The sequence below is a fragment of the Biomphalaria glabrata genome, chromosome 2 (assembly GCF_947242115.1).
Source record: "Biomphalaria glabrata chromosome 2, xgBioGlab47.1, whole genome shotgun sequence".
In the NCBI taxonomy this organism is placed as follows: Eukaryota; Metazoa; Mollusca; class Gastropoda; family Planorbidae; genus Biomphalaria; species Biomphalaria glabrata.
In genome coordinates this window covers 32,849,306-32,875,422 of record NC_074712.1, presented here as the reverse complement: position 1 = coordinate 32,875,422, position 26,117 = coordinate 32,849,306, and the positions used below count along the sequence as shown (strand labels likewise).

Below are 26,117 nucleotides of genomic sequence, written 5' to 3'. Positions count from 1 at the left end.
AATGGATACACTAGACCTGTCTTTAATACAAGAACATGTCTGTGAGACGCTAGGAATGTCTTTTAATACAAGAACATGCCCGTGAGACACTAGAGCTATCTTTTAAGCAAGCACTTGATAGTAAGACACTACAACTGTCTTTAATAGAAGAACATAGCTGTGAGACACCTTAGTTACTACTTTTGTTCTTTAAGTGTCTGTCTCGTATCCTGTTTTGTAGTATATTCTTGTAGCTAATCAATTCCTCATTTGAAACATCGTTTAAGAACCCTTTCATTAGACACGCCCCTATCAATGGCAAATGTTGGAGTGGATTAGTAGCCACTCTATTTGCAGATCACAGTGTGGAGGGAGGGGAGTTACTGGTTTTCTTTTATTCTATTGACCCAACCATTCGTTCCCCCTTTCCCCTTTTGTTTTCTGAGCAACGAACTTCTGAATATTGTTTCATTAGTTCGAGAAGATTATTATTGGCAACCTCCGTTCTGACACCTTCATACGAGGCCAGTGAAGCAGATCCAGCCCAATAGAGTGGCCAGGCACCAGTCGGAAGTGGTGGCCAAACCCCTTCGCCGTGGCAAGAACTCATTTTGATCGGGGCCCTTTAAATACAGCTGGTGGTGAGAGACCCACGTAATGGCGGGGGACGTGATACTGACTGGAGTCATTTTACAACAGTGGTGCTAGTTCTTGGTGAACATAAAGCAAGAGGTGAGTTGAGTCATTGACTGAGTGTTGAGTGTACTCTTAAATGATACACAGTTTAAATATACAAAAACAATTTACAACAGCATTTTAGTAGGCTTTTCATTACATATTTATGAACTATTATAAAAGGGCATGGTTGAAATCAAGTTAAGGAAGCTAGAATGTGGAAGCTGGGAGGGAGAAAAAAAAAGAATTTATCTGAAAATTTCAATATAGTAGAATGGCTCGTTAGCTCGGTTGATAGCGCGTCACGCGCATGTCGTCGGTTCGATCCCCTTACTAGTAATTTTTTTCTCTTATTTTCCAATGAGAAAGAAAAAATAATGCTTAGATTATTATTTGAACGTCAAGTTGGAGTTGATTTAATTTTTAATAGCACTTGTCTGAAGCAGTTGTGTGTTTATTTTTCTGAACGAACTGTTCATTGTACCGATCTAACAACGTATTAACTAAAAAGGTTGAAATGTTAACTAAACATAACAAAGGAAAGCCAACATTTGTTAATGTAGTAAACATGCGCATGTGTGCGTTTCCATTATAAAGTTATATCGCTTAATATCATAATGAAATTATGAAAAAGAAATGTGTACTATCTGAAATATAGCACACAATCACGCTAAAACGAAAAAACAAACACAAACAAACATTTACAAACACATCTAAAAAGAAAACGCGTTGACACTGGGGACACTAAGGCTGTAAGAAGAAGGACACTTCAATTGAGGACACGTCAAATAAGGACATCTCATGAATGTTGTGTGATACTTTGATTTACTAATACTTTGTTAATCTGACTTGACTAGAAACGAGACGTCAACATTGAGAGATAGACTAATTTTAGGCGAATTTTCATTGCATTTTTAATGAGCATGTAAAATCTTGTTTTGTGTTTGTTATGTGTTTTTGTGTATGCGTGTTTGTGTGTTTATTGGGTATGTAACCATAAGCAATTTTGAATTCATTAATAGCCATAGTGTGTTCTAAAAGACACTTCATGTATATCTTGTATTTCTTGTATATCTTGTATATCTTGTATATCTTGTATATCTTGTATTTCTTGTATATCTTGTATTTCTTGTATATCTTGTATATCGTGTATTTCTTGTATATCTTGTATATCTTGTATATCTTGTATATCTTGTATTTCTTGTATATCTTGTATATCTTGTATTTCTTGTATATCTTGTATATCTTGTATTTCTTGTATTTCTTGTATATCTTGTATATCTTGTATATCTTGTATATCTTGTATTTCTTGTATATCTTGTATTTCTTGTATATCTTGTATTTCTTGTATATCTTGTATATCTTGTATTTCTTGTATATCTTGTATTTCTTGTATATCTTGTATTTCTTGTATTTCTTGTATATCTTGTATATCTTGTATATCTTGTATATCTTGTATTTCTTGTATATCTTGTATTTCTTGTATATCTTGTATTTCTTGTATATCTTGTATTTCTTGTATATCTTGTATATCTTGTATTTCTTGTATATCTTGTATTTCTTGTATATCTTGTATTTCTTGTATATCTTGTATATCTTGTATTTCTTGTATATCTTGTATATCTTGTATATTGTACCTTGTACCGAGTTAGTAAAAGGTTAAATGTGTGGTGGTAGCCCTATAAAATAAACCAGTGTTTCCCAATTGTTTCCCAATAACGGAACACTTCGCACATTCCGAGTATTTAGCGGAACACTTTGTTTATTTTCTTTAGGGAGGTCAATTCATGTGGTGGCTTACTAGTTAAATATTCCAGTTCTTCATGAAATACCAATTCTGGCTTTGTGGAATACTGGGGTTCCGCGGAACACAGTTTGGGAAACACGGAAATAAATGATAGCGACCAGATGGTAGCCACGACATGCCTCCTGTTTGTCATTTGACATTTACTTCATCATTGAATCTCTAGTGTTAGAGTCATATAGAACCATCTCTTTTTTTTTTTTTTTTTTGTTGATCAAAAATAATATCAAGCTGACAATTTATACATAAACAAGAAAAACATTGAAAAAATACCTTTTTTTTAAAGACATTACCTTCTTAATACAACTAATAGAGCGATTGTTTCTGTATTAATAACTAATGAATGTTAGATTTTAATCAAGAAAAACATTTAAAAAATATTTTAAAAAAATTAGACCAAGTGTAATTGTATCAATTAGTTAGAAAAATTCAAGTAATTCAATGTGTAATAGATCTAGACCAACAAAAATACATCTGTGCGTCATGATTTTTAGCACTTTCTTCCTATCACTTGTTTAGACCAGTAGGGAAAATTGGAAGGGGGGTGGGAAGGAATGGCATGGGAGATCTGGGTGAATTATACCGAAATTGGTTTTTAAAAGCATTTACAAAAAAAAAAGGGGTGGGGGACGACCTGAATTCAAACTTGTGGCTCGCGCCTCCTCGGGCCGACGTGCAAATGCTAATGGGGTATTTGCCACTAGAGAAAGTTGTATAGCTATATAGTGTTTGTTTCAATTTAGAGCGCGACCTATAAAAGGGACTAATTCAGCTTATATCACCATTCCATTCAAGTACGATTTCTTCCCCTTGCTCAAGATACCAAACACAATAATTAATTACCAGTAGTTAATTAACTAATAGGTTATTTTATTGATTCTTGTGTTGTCAGGTAAAAGAAATAATTGTGCAAAATTTCATCTTGATCGGAGTATGAGTGTGGGAGAAATAACTAACTAACTACTAAGTAGAAATAACTAACTAACTACTAAGTAGAAATAACTAACTAACTACTAAGTTTACACATTTTTTTCCTTTTTTATAAAGAGAAAAAATCTATTTAGTGTGAATATAAGTAGAACATAATTTAAAACAACAATTAATAAGTAGTTTTTTTGTATAGTATTGCGTGAAGTGCATCACGTATAAGTATTCATGGAACACTTAAAGGAAAATAAGGAACTTTTTTTTACGGAAATGTTTTTTTTTTCTTGAGGTTTTGAATACGAGATTGACTCTTTACAAACTGATTCTTATCCATTAGATAATCATTATATGACATCAGTTTGGAAAGGTTCACATCTAACTTCACCTTCACTTTCACCTATCCCTTGGTCTGCTGGACCGTTGGGGTACCACATAAGATCTGTTCACGTTCTTTCTCCATTCTACTCTGTCATTTTCCTTTGATAGAATTTCATTCTGATATTCTTTCTGAAAATATTGAAACCAGCCTTTTTTCATGCCTGGGTGGACCATTTTGGGGGCAGATTTTGTGTTTGTGTTTCCACACAAACTGTCTTTGTAACAGTACTTTTTTTTACCTTAATAATTATTGGATTAATAAAAATACTAATAAATATAGGATCATTTCCGATAATGAAGCATTACAATAAATATATAGAATGAGAAATAGTAGAGCTCCAACAATTTTATACAGTAGAAACTGCTATATTAATTTTTTATAACTGCTATTTGTTTGGCTTAGAAATGTGTCACTATATCCTATGCTCCTTAACTAAACTACAAATAGCCTGAAAAACTCCCCCCTCCCTATTTTTATCTCCATACTCAAACACAGCTTCAGCTAAACTCTGAAATAGCCATAGTTGTTATCACCCCTTGCTTGTAAAGTTAACTCATATCACTTAATATTCCTTGTCTCCGTGACGTCTCCGTCTAACCGTCTAACGCCACCTAGTGGTGGATTCTTTCTGTCTGCCGGCGGGCTGAAACATGGAGCACATAAATTGAATGGTGCCGCTATTAGATGACAGAAGATATCGTTAAATGTCGCATCTCAAGTGCTGCTTCGTTTTCACGCTAAAGTGAAAGACTGTGTTACATTTATGCCCCTTGGATTAACGCTTGAAAGGTTGAGACTGTGAGGGATCACTGTTCGTCTGGTCCACAGTCTCGGACTGTTCTAGAACTATCAATCAAAGATCTGGAATCTACACAACTCTACTCTAGAATTTTTTTTTTAAAAGACAAAAATAGATAATAATGATAATAATCTATCAGAATCTGCCTACCTACGTCGCCATAACCAAGATGCAAAATAATTACACCAACACTTTGACACATAATTTGATTAATAACAATACATTCTCTTATGACAAATAATTATAAATACAAGTTATGGAGTCAACTGATCACTTATTATACTGAGGTCTATTTTGACTGACAAAATGGTGGGTTTTAATCGCCCTGATATGCAGTTTAATGACAAAAAAGAAAAAACCGCTACAATCATTGACATGGCCGTACCACTATCCCATAATGTAAGGAAAACTGAAATGGAAAAACAAAGAAAATATGGGCATCTAAGCTTGAAGATAAAGCTGTTATGGACGTTGTCTAAAATAACAATATATCCTGTCGTTATATCAACTAAGGGGATAATGACAACTGACCTCACAGATACTTTCAAGGCCCTTAACATTCTTAAGAAGATTCTCGTTGCCTGTCAGAGGGTGGTACTGATGCAGACCTGCCACATCACCAGAAAACTTCTCAGTGAACATTTAAAGGGGCAACAATGAATTTTGTTTCAGTGAACACTTAAAAGGGGCAACAATGAATTTTGTTTTTCTCTAACGAAAACCACACAAATCAACCATCTAGTGCCAGAGAATGAATATTAGTTCGTTTTTCACACAATAATAATAATAATCCGAACCAACCATCAAACTATCGCCCTATCACTTGTCTGTCAGTGGTGTATAAACTATTAACTTTTAAAAAGTAAAATGTATAAATTTTGTTCTGCTCATAAGCTACTAGCAGAGGAACAACAAGGTTGCATTTAAGAGTCGATGGGCTGTAAAGTACAGCTAACTATAGATGGTATTATATTGCAACAAGCTAATAGAAGAAAGAGAAATTTACACATGTGTTACATCGACTACAAAAAAGCTTTCGATTCAGTTCCGCATGATTGGCTATTAAAAACCCTGGATATTCATAGAATCAACCCAAGAATAAAACAACTATTGAAAGTCTGTATGAATAATTGGAAATTAAACCTGCACATTAATCGTGATAAGCTAGATTCTGTGCACATAAGAAGAGGTATATACCAGGGTGACTCACTATCTCCACTCTGGTTCTGCCTAGCGATTAATCCTCTATCTACATTACTCCAAGACTCTAGAAACGGTTTTAGGGTTGACACTAAATGTACAAAATGTGTGTCCCACTTATTATACATGGATGATCTAAAGCTATATGCAGAAACCGAGCAAAAATTACACACCTTAATCAAAACGGTAAAATGCTTTAGTGACGATATCTGTATGTCTTTTGGCCTGGATAAGTGTGGCATCATAAGCATTAAAAAGGACAAGGCAACGAACACCAACATTGAATTTGAAGGCATCGAGGAATTGAACTCCGCCTCCATTTATAAATATCTTGGAATAAACCAGAATGCCAAGATAAACAATAAGAAATTAAAAGAGGACTTTCTTGGCAAATATAGGCAAAGAGTTAATAAAATCCTCAACACCAAACTGTCTGGCAGTAATCTCATCACTGCAATAAACAGCTGGGCCGTCCCAGTGCTCCTTTACACGTTCGGTGTGATCAAATGGACTGACACCGACCTACATGACATTGACAGACTCACTAGAAAATTACTAACCAAGTTTCGATGCCTACACCCCAAGTCCTCCACCATAAGGTTATACCTGCCCAGGAAGGATGGGGGTCGTGGATTGCAGAACATCTTCAAATTGTGTAAGATGCAAGTTCTAAAAATACGATCAAAACTGCTCGCCTCCAGCAACAAATTAGTTTCCTTCCTACGGAAATACGACTCCGATGCAACCCCTCTGAACCTACACAATGCTGATGTCAATGTCGGTTTGGACGACGTAGGGCATGAGATTCGCCAATGGGAAGAAAAAACACTCTACGGAAAATTTCCGGCTTCATTACATGGGGACAACATCGACAAGGCTGCGTCCTTAACATGGCTCAAAGCAGGTCATCTCTACCCTGAAACAGAAGGCTTTGTTACAGCAATACAGGACAGAGTAATCAGGACAAAAAATTACGAGAAGTATATCCTGAAACTCAATGTTGTCGACAAATGCCGAAAATGTGGAAATGTGGGCGAGTCGATTGAACACATTATGGCAGGATGTCCAGCCCTATCAGAATCAGCCTACCTGGGTCGCCATAACCAAGTTGCAAAGTTAATACACCAACACCTGGCTTTGACGTACAAATTGATCGGTAAGGACACTCCCCCTTATTATAAATACTCTCCGCAAGAGGTTCTCGAGTCTACTGAACATCTGCTGTACTGGGATAGGCCTATTCTGACCGACAAAACGGTAGATTTCAATCGCCCGGATCTGCTGTTCATCGATAAAAAAGAAAAAACCGCTACCATTATCGATATCGCCGTACCACTGTCTCATAATTTAAGAAAAACTGAGATAGAAAAACAAAGAAAATATGGGAACCTAGGCTTGGAGATTAAGCGTGTATGGAAATTGTCCAAAATAACAATATACCCCATTGTTATATCAACCGAGGGGATAATAACAACTGACCTCACAGACACCTTCAAGGCCCTTAACATTCCTAGGAACATCTTCGTTGCCTGTCAGAGGGCGGTACTGCTGCAGACCTGCCACATCACCAGAAAATTCCTCAGTGGAAACTGTTAAAGGGACTACGATGAATTTTGTTTCTCTTTAGCGAAACTCGACCCTGGCAGCGCCAGAGAATGACTACTCGTTCATTTCTAACATAATAATAATAAAAATAATAATAATAATCTTCATCCTATTGTTTTACAATTTGGGCATTACACCAAACAAAACACTATAACTAAAGGTAACTAAATATACATTCACACCAGATTCACTCAAAAATTACAGGTGAAATGTTTATATCAGATAACTAAATTATACTTAATGATTTGATTGCCAGGGGAACAAAGGAGTTTTTGTGTCTGTCTTTTTAATCGGTGTCTGGTATTTTCTTTGTGATGGTAAAATCACTAAATCTTGACCCAGAGGTTGTTTATTTTTTATATCTAAAATGTTTTTTAGCTATATTAATGTTTTTCTCAAATCTATAAATAAATAAAATAGGCAAAATATTTTTAAAAATACTTTAAAATTGGTTGTATTGATTTATGTATTGTCATCGACTATGAATACTTGTGCTGAATTTCAACTTTATCCGAGAATAGAATGTGGAAGAAAAAGCTTGTGCACAATTTTGTACAAGACAGACGGAATGAGTTAATATAATTTTTTGCAAAAACAATTCGAACTGACTCTACAAAGTGGTCACAATAGACTTAGTTAAAATATGACAGATCGTTGTATCAGGTTGGCAGGTTGGTCAGTCGGTCAAAGTTTTTATGCTAATTATTTATTGATTTCCGAAATTTGATTGTTATGATTGAAATTTCTGCTTCTAAAGATCTAAAGATCTCTCTGTTTATTGGCCAGCTCCGGTTAACTTCTCCACTGCTACGACTGTCATCATATCCGCTGAAGTGCTTGTTGTTGGGCTTCAATGAGTTCAAATTACGTCGGCATATATCAGGTCGTGTCACGTCAAAACAAATCAACGCATGCCATGTGGCACTAAGCAGGTCATGTCACGTTAAAACAAACCAACGCTTGCCATGTGGCACTAAGCAGGTCATGTCACGTTAAAACAAACCAACGCTTGCCATGTGGCACTAAGCAGGTCATGTCACGTCAAAACGAACCAACGCTTGCCATGTGTCACGCTGCGTGTTTCAAGTCTTCTGAAATTATAATCTGTATTGGGTTTGGTATCAACGCATCGTATTTTTGTAAATATTTTTTTTCTTAAGGCTATGTGTGGGACACTTGACACCTTTTTTTTTATTTATTAATCAAATTACTCCAAACTTTATATGTACACTCCCTATGAATAACCATAAAAAAAATGTGGTTAAAAATGTTTTCTTATAATGGTTGTCATGGCAACGGCCATTAGGCCTAAGCACGGGTGCAATGAAACCCTTCGCCCCATGATAGCTCCGCCATAGCCTCAATGACACCTTTAAAAAATTGTTTTTGTTTTGTTTATTTGTTGGTGAGTGCATGCTGCAATGAAGCGGTTTATATATCATCCATTGAAACACAATACATGTATTTTTTAATCTCCCCTTGCAAAGATGACCTGGGTTTTGATGGGGGGGGGGTTTAACGCTAAAGTGCCAAAATAAGTTTGATTGCCACGACAGTGACATTGTCCTCTCGTTCCAACATTTATTCCCCGTGGCTTTCATTTGCATTCCTTAGTTAGGGATGTGGGTTAAGGTCGATCTAATGCACGTTGTTAGCTCGTTGTCAACGTAGAAGAATTACTGGTTAGTGATCAAGTTAATCATTTAGTAAGAGAGAGAGAGAGAGAGAGAAAGAGAGAGAGAGAAGGAAAGAGAAAGAGTGAATGAGAAAGCCACGGGAAATACTGCAATCCTCATTAATCCAAGTTTTATCAAGTTTGGTCAAACGGTTTTGATTTCTATTATGGACATACACACACCCATACATACGCTTTACTTTCTGCTTTATAGTATACATTGTTCAATTCAAAATTAAAAAAAAAACAAGGTTACAAAGACAGTTTGTGTGGAAACACAAACTCAAAATCGGACCCCCAAATGGTCCACACAGGCAGAAAAATAGGTAGTTTTCAATATTTTCAGAAGAATATCGGTATTAAATTATATCAAAAGTGGTCTACGAAGGAAGGTAAAAAGGCAGGTTTCAATATTTTCAGAAAGAATATCAGAATGAAATTCTATCAAAGGCAAATGACAGAGAAGAATGGAGAAAGAAGGTTGACAGATCCTGTGTGGTGCCCCAAAGGTCCAGCAGACCAAGGGATAGGGGAAAGTGAATGTGAAGTTAGATGTGAATCTGGCCTAACTGATGTCTTATAATGAATCTAATTGATCTAATTGTTCTCTAAATGATCAATCTCTTATTCAAAGCCTCAAGAAAAAAACTTTTCCGTAAAAAAAAAAATTCCTTTAGTTTTGTACATTACTATATTATTAATCTGCTATAATTCACGCGACAATAAGAAAAACTACTTATTAATTGTTGTTTTAAACTATGTCCAAATTATTTGCATAGTAATTGTGACAGGTGGGGAAATGTGACGTGTGTTTGGCGCGTTTAATGTCTAGGGGATGATTATTTTTAAAGCTATCACACACCAACCTATCAGCATATGAATCGGGAGCAGACACGCAACGAGACAAGCAATGAAGATAGATACAAAAGTTAAAAATGAAGAATATTTATTTACATAAATATACATATAAGAATAAAAAGGGGGAGGGTTTGCATCTATCTCTAAATAATATTAGATTTAATCATCACTCTTGCACCTAATAAGAGAGTATGTCACTTTGTCCTCTGACTTAGCTGGTTTTCCTGTTGATGTCGCAGCTGGCCGTGTCCTGGCTTGAGGTTCTGCAGCTGGAGGTGGCGCTCTAGCGGATAGAGGGACGCCGGTGATTCAGTTCTTGTGGAGTTCCAATCCAAAGTTCTGATATCTGTAGTGGGCACAGTAGGGCGGGTGGCCGGCTACCGTGGGCACAAGGTTACTGCGGGCAGAGCTGATCTGCCGTGGGCAGCGTAGTTGACAGGATATGTCCAGTGAGTTGCAGAGGGTTGGCGTAGCTATGACGTCTCACACAGATCTGAATCTATAGGGACGTCGCACCTAATAGCTTGACAGGTGGGCTGTCGAATAGGCGGGCAATGCCGATAGCGCCGAGTAGTAGAGTTGAGTAGATTTCAGTAGGCAAGTGCAGTGCTGAATAGCACAAAGCACATAAATAGGCAATAGGTGATTCTCGATAGCAAATAAATAGGCAGACACCTGAGGGAGGCTGCGGATAAATAAAGACAAGTTAGGACATGTCTCTCATGCATCTTATCGATGCCCTCGACTGAGGTGCATTCGTCAGATTGGTAAAATTGCTTTAGAGCACAATGGGGAGATGATGACAAATGGGATTGGGAAAATAGATGGCTGATAGTAGCAATATAAAAGGTACATAAAAGGGAAAGTAATAATATAAAAATGTACATAAAAGGGGAAATAATAATCTCAAATAAATAACACAGGTGGATAGAGAAAAAGAGGGGGGGGAGGAAATGGGCGGTGGTCAGCGACCCAGATGATTGTTTACATATGACCGTGGGTCGAGAACAATGGAGCGCGCTTGAATGGAGAGGGTGTCCGTTCAAGCGGCGCAACTCTCATTAGAGTAAAATGACTACAGGGGAGATAATTCAATACAGGGGAGATAACTCATAACTCTTTTCTAGACGCAGTATTAGTGCGCTAGTAAAATTATCACGGTTGTCAGCCGAGATAAAGAAAATAAAATAAGATGTACAAATATATACAAGGTTGCATCAACGATCAATTGAGCAACGTACCATTAATAGATTAATGCAATTCATAAATAAATACATAGGACATGTCTATGTTCTCTACTTACGCCAGTGAGAAATACACAATGCACTAACTAAATATAAATGAACTAAGCAAAATACACATGATAAAATCCAATGGAAATAGCACAAAAGTAATTAAGATGGAACTTGTGATTAAGTTCGGCTTACCACCAGGTATTCCTCTAGGAGGGAGAATAAATGATATAGTCCAGACTCGATAGCTCAGATATAATGAGAAAGGAGAGAGAGTCTGACTTGATTTGATTTACCTTATATACAGGCCTGGAGAATGTGGGCGGACACAGGAAATGTCCTAGGCTAAGAATTATCGTACACGTGGGTGAATTAGACTTAAGATGGGAGCGTCGAGAGGCACTTTGACTCGAGTAATCTCCTAGATCAAAGAGAGACGTAGGAGAAAAGGGGGGGGGGAGTGACTTGCATTCCACACAAGGTGGTGTCCACTGCGGCTGTCAGACATCCTGCCTATGAGATCAAAGAGTCTGGGTGTATCTTTGCCCCGGTCAAGGGAAGATAAATCGAAAGACGTGGCCTAACTATCTCCAATGTGGTCAACTAAGTCTAGCCTGGAGCGGAAAAGGTGGTGCGGGTGGAGAAATTGGGGATAGGACGGGGAAATGACTAAAATAAAATAAATAAATAATGAAAAATAATAATTAATGCTGTGATAAATTTGAGTGACTCTGACAGCGAGTTTTTGACTTGTCACATACGCCGCCGCCAAGATGGATCTATCGCAGAAGATCCATAAAGTGCGAGCAGACTGATGTCACTCTAACTTTAAGATCAGTTGTTATCACAGCATTAGAAAAAGAAATCTGGGAAAATAAAGGGGTAGCCATGCCAGGAGGAGAGTCTGTCCAAGTCTGTCCGTGGTCTACTTTCCGTCCCTGAGTATGTAGTCACCTGGGTGAAACATTTGGGGTTGCTTGGGAGAGTAGATTGGGCGATTGGGTGAGTAATAATTCCTTCCTGGGGCGGATTGGGGAGGGTGGTTGGGGCTTAGGCGGGGTGCCCAAGGCACGTGTGCACGTTGGGGCTTACCTCCGAAGCCGCTGTGAGGCGCTTCTTCACGAGAGTAAGTAGTCAGCTTACCTCGGTATCGTCTGACACGATCAATGTCAGGGAAGAGTGGCCTGATAAAGAATGTGGAGTTCTGCCGGAGAACGTCCCCACGAGTGCGATAATCTGGCTTACATCGTGGCTTCCTGACACGGTTAATGCCAGGGGAAGGTTGATATTGAATGGTGGCTGAGGAGCCAGGGTGAGAAGAGTTTTCACGAGCGCGAGGGTTCGGCTTACCTCGTGACTTCCTGACACTATCAATGCCAGGGGGAGGTTGATTCGGAATGGTGGCTGATGGGCCATGGAGAGGAGTGAGTCCACGAGAGCAAGGGTTAATCTTACCTCGGGGCATTCTGACACTGTCAATGTCAGAGGAATGTTGCTTAATTTTGGCTGAGTAGCCTGGGCTAAGTAAACCCTCACGAGCGCGGGTATACGACTTAACTCGTGACTTCCTAGCAGTGTCAATGCCAGGGCGGAGTGGTTTGAGCTTCGCTGATGAGTCGGGACCGGGCGGGTGAGTGCGGCGACCAGGGCTTCCAACCTGCTGGTTGCTGCCACGTTTCTGCTTCGTCGATCTACCGACGGGCAGAGAGAAGTAGGGTTTGTTGACTACTCCAAGAGGGACATATTTGGAGCCTAGAATGAAGTCATACACTGGCGTGTCCATGACGGCGGCGTCAATGGTGCCATGCACGTACCTGCACTCCACGTGTACCCTCGCGACAGGTAGAACCTGCGGAGGAGTGCCACGGTCTATGGACTGGATTGTCACTGTTCCACCAGTGAGATCCGATGGGTCAATCAGCGCCCTATTGATTACCGCGCCAAACGAGCAGCCTGAGTCGTATAGGCACACAACTTCAACACCGTTGGCCAGAATGTTCTCTACTACCGGAGGAGAAGAGATGGGGTGAGGTAGCACTGGTGGGAGTTTCAGTTGGCCAAGATCAATGGCAGTGGGTTGAGGAGCCACGGCCATCGTGGAGACAGCGAGTTTTTGACTTGTCACAGTAATTAGATTTTTTTCTTTAAAAAAAAGTTAACTTTTTTTTTGTATTTGTAGTATGTAATATGACAGAAGTTACATAACTTAGCAATACAATTGTAAAAAAAAATAATATTTTTTTACCAAAAATCTAAAACCATTTGCATAAATGTGTTTAAAAAACTGGTAAATATTAAAAAGCCTTAAGTGTTTGTTATTATTAATAGTGAATAGTTGTAAAAATTGTTTATTTTTAGGGAAAAACTGCTTGCATAATTGATTTCAAAAATTTGATTTTTCGCTTTCAGAAAAGAAAAAAGTAGCCGTTGGATCAGAATGATCTAAAATATCATGATGTCTGATTTTCATTTTCTCTTCTAGTTTCTGAGATCTAAACGGGACGGACGGATGGACAGACGGACAGACAGGCCACACAAAACTAATAGCGTCTTTCCCCTTTCGGGAGCCGCTAAAAAAGTAAATTACGAACAAAATGTAAGTAAAAAAAAATTTCGTTATATCTTCATTACTTGACGTCAGGATCGCACTTCCTTCAGCTCTGTAATATGCTGCGGTTTATATATATATATATATATATATATATATATGTATATGTATATAATTATATATATATATATATATATATATATTGTTAAGACGTGGGTTTGAACTAAACAAATCAACTCACCGATTCTCAGATCTCTGGTATCTCTCCGATTGCAAAAGCACAATCCAACTATGATCAATCATTATCCCCGGTAAAAAGAAATGTCAAAATCTCCAAATCAAATTCACATAACCCGATTCACTAACACCAATTAAAGAAAACAATCCTCAATCCTCAGTCGAGAAATCCAAAATCGTAACTCAGGTTTCTCAACACATTTACACACGAGTTCAGGTCATTTACGGCCAACAGAATAAACACAAATCACCCTACTTCGCACGTGGAAAACAAATGGTTAGTCAGGGAGGAACAGGGTAACAATATAGATGTATGTATATATATATACAACATACGAACCTATTTGAAACCATAAGTAATTATTAATATTATTTCGTTGCTGGAAAAAATATATTTTAACTTATTAATCTACCAAGCGTCATTAACATCAAATTAGCATGATCGATTTGTTGATTAACAAGACATCTAGAATAATCTAGATCTATTTAGAATAGACTCAGTGTGCTCGAAGCGAGGAACATTTTAAACTATTGAAAACTCAGGTAGGGTCATCATTTTTCTACTTTATCAACTTTTCTACGTTTTCAAGTTTCTACTTTGTGCGACATTTTTTCTACTCTTTCTACTTTTTAAATTTTGTAACTATTTTTTTAAAATTATTTTCTACTGTTGCTACTTCCAATGATTTCTACATTATCTATTTTCTACCGTTTCTACTTTTCTACGGTTTCTGTTTTCTTCTTTCTAAGTCCTCTACATTTTTTTTTTTGTAATTGTTCTACTCGAGACTCAGATGAGACCATCCAAAACTAGTATAACATCAAGCGCCCAATTGAAATCAGTATCCGACTAATAAGCCGAGCTAAGCTAAATGTGTATAGCGTGTTACTGTTTGTAGACAAGTAAAACAGCGTAAAACGTAAAACACTGCGCTTCTACCAACCAGAAAAATGTCAGTAAACTTTAAAAATACTTTAAAAAAAAAAAAGCAAATACGAAGTGTAATTGTATCAATGAGTTTGGATCAGTCATATAATAGTTTCTAATATATCTAGACCAACAACAAAGCTGTGTGCAATTAAAAATATTTTTACCAATTGTTTTTGTTTAGCGCTATTTCATGCTTTTAGCGTTCTCAGTGCGTTATGAATCCTATCGCTTATCTGGACCAGTTGGGACAATGGGGGAAGAAAAAAAGGCGAATTCAAATTCATATCTCAAGCCTCCTCAAGCTGACATACTAACCACTCTGCTATTGAGGTGCATATGAAAATAGAAGATTGTATAGTTATTTATTGTTTTGTTTCAAAATTACTTTAAAGCGGCGACCTATAAAGAGGACTAATTCATCTAATTTCAAGTACAATTTCTCTCCTTTGTTTGAGATACCAAACAAAATAATTAATTACCAATAGTTAATTAACTGATTTGTTAATTTTTCTTTTATTGATTCTTATGTTATCAGGTAAAAGAAATAATTTTGCAAAATTTCAGATTGATCCAAGTTTGGCGTATGAGAAATAACGTGTCCAAACTTTTTACCAGACAGATAGAGTGATTTGATATAGGTTTTGTAAAAATAACATGAATGCTTTCATTTCTTTAACATCTCTGTTTTTACCAATGACATTAAAGAGCTTAAAACTATAGACATTTGTTCATTAAGTTTTCAAGTCAACAAGCAAATGAAATGAACTTTGACCCTGTGTTAACAAGTTAATCGCTTTTTTCTTTGTGTGAAATTCTAAAATCGTGCTTCGATTCTTTTCATCTAATTGATTTCAAAGCTTTCTCTTGCCAGTGTTTCAATATTTGGCTCATTAAGCGTTTTAGATCCGCGTTGAGCAGACGATATCCAAACAACGCGACGATTGGTCAATATTACTTTAGCCCTGAGTGCAGGACTACAAAGATAGTTGTATCGAGCCATAATAAGAGCTTACATCTGTCAAACATGACGGAGATCATCTCTTTTTTTTTTTTTTGTTATGTTTTTTTTTTTTTGGCATACGTGATGAATTTATCACGTATGCGTTGTTTGGATATCGTCTGCTCAACAATTGAACATTTAATAAATGAGAAACATACTAATGTAACATGACAATTTGACATATTACAATGATACCAGAAAACAATAAGCAAAAATCATTAAACTCACTGAATGTATGAATTATTTCCGTATTTTGAATATAAATCGGTCTCTACTACTTCATCTGTTTAAATTTGATCATTCTCTCTCTCTCTCTCTCTCTCTCTCTCTCTCTCTCTCTCTCTCTCTCTTAGACATTCTTTCGTTTATCTTTATTAGTTTTAAAATAATTCTTGATAATTAATAGTTTATTCAAAAATTGCAACAGCAACTAAATAAGAAAGTTACATTTCTTTCTTGTTCGATTTATTGGATAGTGAATCTCAGTTCAATGTGATTGGGTTGAAATACTTTGACAATTTTGGAGACTTGGACTTCACTGCGTCTGCTAGATCGTAGTTATTTATTTATTAGTCTTGAACTTCTCCTCAACACTTAGTTTTGTCTTTCCGTTTCACTATTCCTTCCTCGCCTTCTCTTTGTATGTGTGTGTAACGCTCATTTGTGTAGGGTTAAAATAGTTAATTTTCTTTTAAATACCAGGGCGTCTCCTTGCTACTTGAGCATGTTCAGTGCTCTAAGACACCATCCTCTTTTCAAAGAGTACCAAGTGTATCATAAGCCTAGCCCGTAGATCAATGGCAAAAATGGTGTCTGCAACTTTTATAGTCATATACATGTATATATTAAAATGTGAGAATTTTTAACTACAGTGAAACTCAGTATTTTTTTTAAAGAGAATTCATTGCTTTTAACAACAGTTTCCCGGTTTTAACATCAAAAGATTGTATCTAATACTTGTTGTAGATTGTAGTTTAAAATGCACAACAAATGGGTTCAATAGATAGGGGCCTCAGGCTGGAGCAAATGTACGCACTATTTTGAAAGGTTAAAAATCTAGTTATTTAGCGTGTAAGTTCCAAAGCATCCAAATTTGTTAAAACTAAATAAGTTACCTCATCCATAATTTGAAATATAGAAAGCGTGCAATGGGTGTAACACATGAATAGATGTTTTCTTTCTCTGTTTCTTCTATTCTATCATTTCAGTTGTACTACAGCAGTTTATAACGCTGTCCAAATAATTGTAACAAGATTAGGTGTGAACACTACGGCTGCTATTTATTTCTAATGATTGGTGTCGTTCACACCAAGCAGCTATACGATGGACAATTTGTCCACGACCTTATTGACATTTTGAACCAGTTTAAATAAGCAATGAATTCGTCTAAACCAATCTATGTGTCACGACAGAGGTTAGCCCTTATTGTCCTGCTAGTTTCATTTAGTGCTCGATACATGAAACAAAAAGTGTTTGGGGAACTCATTTGTTACTCGGGACGTCACAACATTCAATGAATGCTCCACGTCTCAGCGGAAATTGTTTTCAACTAAATTGCAAACGTTCATTCATAAAGAAAGATTATTACGTCCTAATCCAAACCTCTTGCAGGACGGTAGAGTGGGGGGGGGGGGCAAGGATTGAATTCGGGATCATTGTTATGACAGTTCGAAGCGCATACCACACGACCAGGCAGCCATCCAAGAATTGATATCATTTTGTTATGAAAATTATATTCTGTATCGGTTGTCGTTCTTATGTTTACATGTGCTTGTAACTCGTCCGTGAGAATGTGTTTACGAAATGTGTGTTGTGTGGTCATTCAGTGTATTAAAGCCATACTATACAGACATGGTTTTTGGACTCTCTTATCTTTATGTTCATAACAATTTAATACACTGAATCCAAAACTGTGAAGTTGTTAGAATTTCGAAATGGATAGGATATTTCGCCCAGAGAAGTTTGACATCGAGCCCACAGCACCTCAAGCAGCAGAGCATTGGCAGCACTGGTATGAAACGTTAAAAATTTTTATATCGGTAGTATCAGTAGACAATCTTGATACTAAGAAACTACTGATAAACTATATCTCTCCTGCTGTATATCAAATGATACTTGATAAAGAGACATTTGATGAAGCTATTCAGACTCTAAATGGCATCTACATTCAACCAAAGAATGAGGTGTTTGCTAGGCATAGGTTAGCTACTTGCAAACATGAGCAAGGTCAAACGATAGACGCCTACATGCAGAAAGTAAGAATTCTATCCAAAGATTTCAACTTCAAAGCGGTGACTGCTGAACCACACCGAGAAGAGGCTATTAGAGATTCGTTTATCAATGGACTAGTGTCCAACAGCATTCGAAAACGTCTACTTGAAAAGACTGTTTTGAGTTTAAAGGACGCCTTCGAGGAGGCTCGGTTACTAGAACATGCTTATCAGCACTCATTACAGTATGAATCATCACAGCCGGAAACTAATTGCGCGGCAACTACTCTCACCAATTCTTCGGCCTCACCCTTGCCAAATGTAACGATTCCTCAAAATGCATTAGATTGCAAGTGTTATTAGTGTTAGATTGCAATGCCCTGCAAGTGAAGCCACATGCAATCAGTGCTACAAAAAGGTTCACTTTCAAAGAGTTTGCAAATCTAGATCTTCAACAGTTTCGGCTATCGCTACTGTGCAGCCTTTGAATTTAAACAAATCTACAATACCAATTTGCACCAACAACGTGCCATTGAAAGCCCTAGTAGACACCGGGAGCTGTGAAAGCTATATTTCGACGCACATCGCTAAGAAGCACAAATGGCAGACATGTTCCTCAGGCAACAGAATATTTATGGCTTCCACCCATCTATCTCGAATCACTCAAGGACATATCTACGCTAACATACGTCTCAAAAATGAACGATACGAGGGAGTTAGACTTTCTCTACTAGACAATTTATGCTCTGACGTAATTCTTGGATTTGACTTTATAAGTTTGCACCAAAACTTGTTTATTCCTTTCGATGGCCAGAAACCATCGTTGTGCCTGAGTACTCTACAGCCAGCGAAGGTTGAGGCTCCTAGCCTATTTAGTAATCTGTCACCAAACTGTACCCCAGTGGCTACAAGGTCTCGCAGATACTCAGTTCCAGATAGAAAGTTTATAGAGAAGGAAATTCAACAACTAATAAAGGATGAAATTATTGAACCATCTAAATCTCCCTGGCGTGCACAAGTCCTAGTCACAACAAATGACAGACATAAGAAAAGAATGGTTGTGGACTACAGCCAAACCATAAACCGGTTCACTCTACTAGACGCCTACCCTATGCCCAGAATTGACGAACTGGCAGAGAAGATTTCGCAATAATCTATATATAGCACTTTAGACCTAAAAAGTGCATACCATCAGATTCCTATAAAAGAAGAGGAAAGGCCGTTCACAGCCTTCGAAGCATGTGGGAAACTGTATCAATTCCGTCGGATTCCGTTTGGTGTTACGAATGGAGTCGCCTGTTTTCAGCGTACGAATGACAAAATCATCGAAGACGAACGACTCACTGACACTTTTGCTTATGCTCTTTGCCACCCGGGCGTTACTCGACTATTGCACTACGTAAGGACTAAAAATCTTCCATTTTCCTGTGATGACGTCAGAACTGTAATACAACAATGTCAAGCTTGTGCAGAACTAAAGCCCCGTTTTTTTCGACAGCCGACCGGAGAACTGATTAAAGCAACTCAACCTTTTGAGAGAATTAGTATGGATTTCAAGGGACCTCTCCCTACTGTTTCAAGAAATAGATATCTACTTACCATTATAGATGAATTCTCTAGATTCCCATTTGCATTTGCATGTCCCGATATGTCTTCCTCTACGATCGTTAAATGTCTCAATGAACTATTCGCCCTATTTGGATTTCCAGCGTACGTCCACACTGAGAGGGGAACTTCGTTTATGTCTACAGAGGTGCAGCATTTCCTCCACGAGAGAGGAATTGCAACCAGTAGAACGACCCCTTACAGTCGAGAGGAAACTGTCTCATTACGAATGTTAGCCCCTAGGGAGGATCAAAAAGTTATAGAAAATGAGAATCAGAGTAGAACAGAGCTTGATATTGGCTGCCCCATCCAAAGCTCACCTCCAAGGAATCAACCGACTGATTCTATCATGCCTGAAGAAACCACCAGCACCACCGAAGACATAGCCAGACCGTCCGAATTTCAAGCAGATGAAACTACACATACATACAATCTTAGAGTAAGGAGAACTAGGCCCAACTACAAAGTGTAAAAGCTCATCAGCTTACTAGAGCTCTTACATTGACATTCAGTTTTGTCTCCAAAATGACATTTGTTTATTTTACTACTCTCATTTTCTTTTGTTGACTTGACTTTAATGTGATATTTGATCTATCATGATATATTTTAAAAAGCTATTTGATTTACCATGTTATATCAACATGTTACATTATGTCATGCTATTCTACATTGTTTGTTTACTTGAATCTCTATTATAATTCTGCACTTACTTATATCAACATGTTACATTATGTCATGCTATTCTACATTGTTTGTTTACTTGAATCTCTATTATTATTCTGCACTTACTTGATTCTTTCATTGTTTATAATACTAGTTAGCATTATTTGAAACGGGGGTGAATGTTATGAAAATTATATTCTGTATCGGTTGTCGTTCTTATGTTTACATGTGCTTGTAACTCCTCCGTAAGAATGTGTTCACGAAATGTGTGTTGTGTAGTCATTCAGTGTATTAAAGCCATACTATACAGACATGGTTTTTGGACTCTCTTATCTTTATGTTCATAACACCTTTATATATTCTTCTTAACTAAATCTGTTTATCACTTTAGCTACCTATATGACGTTAAATCTATTCAATAAACATGAGTGAAATCTGTTTACTTTTTGTATAAGTCGGTTATAAGCGGAGCATTGCCTAACCATATTTATCCCCCCTTTCTCTCCCTTACACACCGGTTATGCCACCTGCCACGCATCTTTTTGTCCCGTGATAAAAATTTACTTTAAAAAATATTGTTGGTTGTCAGTGACTAGCCATTTTTAATTCCTATTTGACCATCAGTAAATAGATACAGTCTGCGTTAGCTTAAATGTGTGATAATGTGTGCTTTTTAATTTTTGGTCATTCAGATCACTAATAACATACGTTAGGGCAGGCTCATAATAAACCATATCTCTTCTTAAAGATCAGCTTATTGAATAATTATTGATATTAGGCTACTAATGTAATAATAGTAATAAAAAAATAACAATAATACCATCGTCAAAAATGCAATCACGCCGGCAACAGTTTCCCTCCACAAACTTGTATATTTGTATGAAGGGGGGATTGTGGTTATTTATAGTTTGTAGGTATTTAGATTTGTACCCGACAAAACCAGAATCAATATAAAAAAAAAATTAGTTAATTAACTGTTGGTATTTAATTATTTTGTTTGGTATCGAGTAAAGGAAAGAACGTGTAGGCCTACTTGCATACTTTGAGTTAGTCCCCTTTATACTTTGTGTAGATAAGTAGGTCGTGGCTAAAAAATTGAAACCAACAATAGATAACTATGAAACCTTCTATTTTCATAAGCACTTGGCTGGCACAGTGATTTACGAATTAGCATGAGGAGGCCTGAGCCCTCAAGTTCGAATTCAAGTCGTATAACTTTTTTTTTAATGTATCGAATGCATGTAGGCTACGTCCTTTGTGCCTTCCCCCCCCCCCCTTTTCATTTACACAACTGGTCCAGACAAGTGATAGGATCATAGCGCATTCAGAAAGCTACAAGTATAAAATTGCGCTAAACAAAAAACGGTAAAAATATTTTGAATCGCTACGAGTTATTATTGCTAGTCTAGATGTATTACAAATTTAATTACATGACTGATCCAAACTAGTTTTTTTTTTAAGTTTTTATCTTTTTTATTTTGCTTGTTGCTTCATTTGTCTCTAGAGCAAAATGGCTTACTTCTGCACCTGTGTCGCCATCTTGATTGGCTTATTTGCTGGGGTGACTCCAGCATTTCTGAAACCGACCAACGACCAGAGCCCTGGAACTAATTCCACTGAATATTACTTAGAGAAAACATTTGATGGCCTGGACAAAGTGCTGCAGTTTTTTCTGAGAGAGTATAGGGACGTAAATCTAGATGCCGTTATTGGAACAAGAATTGTTGAAGGTGAGATATTAATACAAGTCTCGTGAATCAACTGCTAAGTATGAATAAATACAAGCGAGTCTATGTTGTTGTTCTTTTCGCTGTTGTTGTTTTATATTTCAAATACACATAGGTAATTTTTTTTTGTTTAGCTTACAGTTTTCGGTATATAGATTTGTATTGCTCATTGGAAGCGAACTTTGTTGGGATGGATAAGTAGATTCAAAAAGAAAAAAAATGGTATGGGGTCTTAAAGAGTTATAAAATCAGTTTAAGAATAAAACGAAATCCAAAAACGAAATCCAAAATGGTGTGAATTGTATTAGTACCTGTGTCCTGTGATAATAATAATAATAATAATAATAATAATAATCTTTATTGTCCGTAAGGAAATTTGTGTTACAATGTGTGCATTGCACCAAAAATAACATTATAACTATAAAAAAACAAAATGTACATTCACACCGGACTCACTCGTAATTTACATGTGACAAAGTTGATATCAGATTGTTTCTATTGAATGATTTGACTGCATGGGGAACCAAAAAGTGTTTGTGTTTGTCTTTGCTATCGGTGTCTTGCATCTCTTTTGTAATGGTAAAATCACAAAATCCTGACCCAAAGGGTGATTTTAGCGGCCCCCGAAAGGGGAAAAGACGCTATTAGTTTTGTGTGGAATGTCTGTCCGTCTGTCTGTCCGTCCCGTTTAGATATCGTAGACTAGAAAAGGTAGTGAAAATCGGACATCATAATATTTTAGACCATTCAAAGTTCTGAGGCGACGGCTACTTTTTTCTTTTCTGAAAGCGAAAAATCTAATTTTTAAAAATCACTTATGCAAGCAGTTTTTTCATAAAAATTCAACCCTTTTACACCTATTCACTATTAATAGTAACTAACACGGGAGACTCCTTAGTATGGGATGAAGGCTATTTACCATATTTTTAACACATTTCTGCAAACGGATTTAGATTTTTTGTCAAAAAAATATTTTTTATACATTACGTTCTGTTATACTAACTACTACATGTATACACATTAATGTTTACTTTTTTTTAAGAGAAAAAATCTATTTAGTATGCATATAAGTTGGACATAATTTAAAACAATTAATTAATAGTTTTTCATATTGTCGCGTGAACTGCATCATTGGCGCGGACACGGAACTAAAGGATTTTTTTTTCTTTTACGGACATTTTTTTTTATTGGGGAATAAGACATTGTCCCTTTACAAAACAATTAGAGCAAATATACGTTCATTAGAAGACATTACTTAGACCAGGTTCACATCTAACTTCACATTCACTTATCCTTTGGTCTGTGGACCACTGGGGCACCACACAAGGTCCGTCAACCTTCTTTCTCCATTCTTCTCTGTCTTTTGTCTTTGATAGAATTTCATTCTGATGTTCTTTCTGAAAATATTAAAACTTGCCTTTTTACCTGGCTGGGGGGACCACTTCGGGGGCCGATTTTGAGTTTGTGTCTCCACACAAACTGTCTTTGTAACCTTGTTTTATTTCTAGAATCTTTTTAGCTTTTCTATGGATGTTTGTCTCAAACAATGTGTTAATGTATAGATGTGTCAATTGTATTTGTGTAAATTGTATTAGTCTCTGAGTCAATGTATGCTGGTCCGAAGTTTATTTAATTTTTTTTCCAGCAAGAATACTTTTATTTGTATCCAGCGCTAACGGATAATAAAAAAAAAAGATATAACGATAAATCTAAAATGTTACTTATAAGACAGTGTATCATAGATGTTGGTTTGGGTAAGTAAGAGTGAGATTCTATAAATAGCTTTAAAAAACTAATACCCCACTTCAACATAATATTCTTTGCTTTAAATATTGTGGTAAATATTTAATAGGAGAAAAAAAGAGAACATTCAGAGATCTATCGACATCAGGTATTTGATGTAACTCTGGCCAGAAATGCCAATCCAGCGTGATACGCCCCCCCCCTCCCATAGTTCCACTGGAGAACGTGCATCATGAAATGTCATAAAGTCTGAGACATTTAGAAAAGACATTTTCCTTAGACAGAGACGTGTCGTTTTCGTTAGATGAAATAAGCTGAATTAGGTACATCTAGAGCCATCATATCAAGCTACTAACATGGCAGAAAAAGTTTAAATAGATTCAACAGACCATGTTATGCCAGTTAATACGTTTAAATAAGATATATTAGATTCAACAGACCATGTTATGCCAGTTACTATGTTTCAATAAGATATATTAGATTCAACAGACCACTCTACAGCTCTTGTGAGATCTAAGTAGTTACTGTGAGTCAATTTCTCCCATAGTTCCGTTCGCGAATTTTAGAAAGTTTTTTCTTTCTTTTAGGAGCAGAGAGACTTCTTTTTATAATATAATTGGAGTATGGCATGTGTCAAAGGGGAAATGACGTCATAGAACTGAAGCCGTACTTACACTCTACTTCTGCAAGCGTTGTAGAATTATTAACATGTTTTGCTTTAACGTCAGCTAAAGGTTATATATATTGTTGTAACTCTATGGTAGGCACTCAACGAACGTCAGGAGGTAACAATAATCGAGGTATTTATTTACAGTACAAACAGTCAAGGACTTCAGCTATTAGTCCCAGAGTGTCCTATCTCAAGTGACACCAGTCCTTTTCTACCTAACTATCAATACAGACCACCGACACACTTCCCATTGCCGGCCCAGGTCCTCATCTCAGTTTACAGATAGCACTAAGGACGTTCTCTCGACTCAAGACAGCTTAGACTTCCATCACTTTAGCCGGATCCACAACAGTCCTTCTTCCTGTCTAAACATGTCCTACACTACTTGTGTTGAATGGTGCTCTCATGCGCTCCATCAGTGTGGCTCGGGAGCGGAGTTACAACAATATATATATGTATATGTATGTGTGTGTGTGCGCGCGTGTGTGTGTGTGTATCATTTTCTTTCCAACTCCAAATTAATAATCAGAACATTTTTTATGATTTTGTTTACCTAGTATTCGTTTTTGTTTTTTGTTGGTGGTGTTTTGTGTGTGTGTGTGTTTTTTTTTGGTCATTTTTTATCTGTGTAGCTTTACAAATGTACAATTATAAAAATAGCGCTCATCAGTTATGGACAATCTGCACTCTGCATCCATTGAGTACAATCCGTTGTCCTGTTTTATGACCAGGGGACTGTTCGTTTCTAGATTTGATGTGCTCCGAAGGATTAATGTGCGTTTTACGTTATCAATAATTCAACCCAAACTTAGGTGGAAATACCCAATGGAGAACCGAGAAGATTTAAACCTTCTATTCCTCTGGGTTTCAGTAATTGCATTGCGCTCTAATTTTTGTTTCATTACTAATGCTCAAAGAGTAGATTTTCTTGTTTGCTATAACATTTCCATGGGCCACTTATTAGATTGTTATGTAAGAACGAGCTACAAAAGAATACCTCATCATGTTAAAAATCTTCCTTTTTTTTTTTTTTTAAACACCTGCATGACCTAAGTTAAAATGTAGAAGATCAGTTTTATGTGTTCTAGTTTCGTTTATTATCGTCTTTTGATCGGCTAGTTCCGTGGTTTGCAATGTATTAATCAAACCTACTTTTAGTTTCTCCACAACTCTTTCACAATAATGATAATTAAACAAGGTTACAAAGACAGTTTGTGTGGAAACACAAACTCAAAATCGGCCCCCGAAGTGGTCCACCCAGCCAGGCTTCAATATTTTCAGAAAGAACATCCGAATGAAATTATATCAAAGACAAATCAGAGATAAAAATTGAGAAGGAAGGCTAACAGATCTTGTGTAGTGCCCCAACGGTCCAGCAGACCAAAGGATAGGTGCAAGTGAATGCAAAGCTAGATGTGAACCTGGCCTAACTAGTTCCCCTTTCAGACCTTGTGGTCTATAGGGCAGATGATGTAAAGTTCATGTTTTTGTGGCCTAAGGTTAACGAGGGTGTCAGCCAGCACAGCGACCAACTGGGTGGACTCAGAGGCGCCCAAGGATTCCGAAGTTGAAAATCCCAGTCACCAGGATTCGAACCCGGGACCCCCGGTTCGGAAGCCAAGCGCTTTACCGCTCAGCTACCGCGCCTCT

General features: G+C 37.0%; 1 protein-coding gene across 3 annotated transcripts in view; it reads left to right on the top strand.

Moving 5' to 3' along the window:
* Positions 1-26,117, top strand: part of LOC106057700 (UPF0764 protein C16orf89 homolog) — a 103,210-nt gene that overhangs the window by 59,390 nt on the left and 17,703 nt on the right. The window contains exons 1-3 of one of the 3 annotated variants that reach the window (XM_056020134.1): positions 557-711; positions 13,616-13,729; positions 21,832-22,057. In XM_056020134.1, coding sequence (XP_055876109.1) covers positions 13,643-13,729; positions 21,832-22,057 — 313 coding nt within the window. In that variant the 5' untranslated portion in view covers positions 557-711; positions 13,616-13,642. Of the gene's footprint in view, positions 1-556; positions 712-13,615; positions 13,730-21,831; positions 22,058-26,117 lie in introns of those variants that run through there. The other 2 variants (XM_056020135.1, XM_056020136.1) reach the window with 2 other exon arrangements.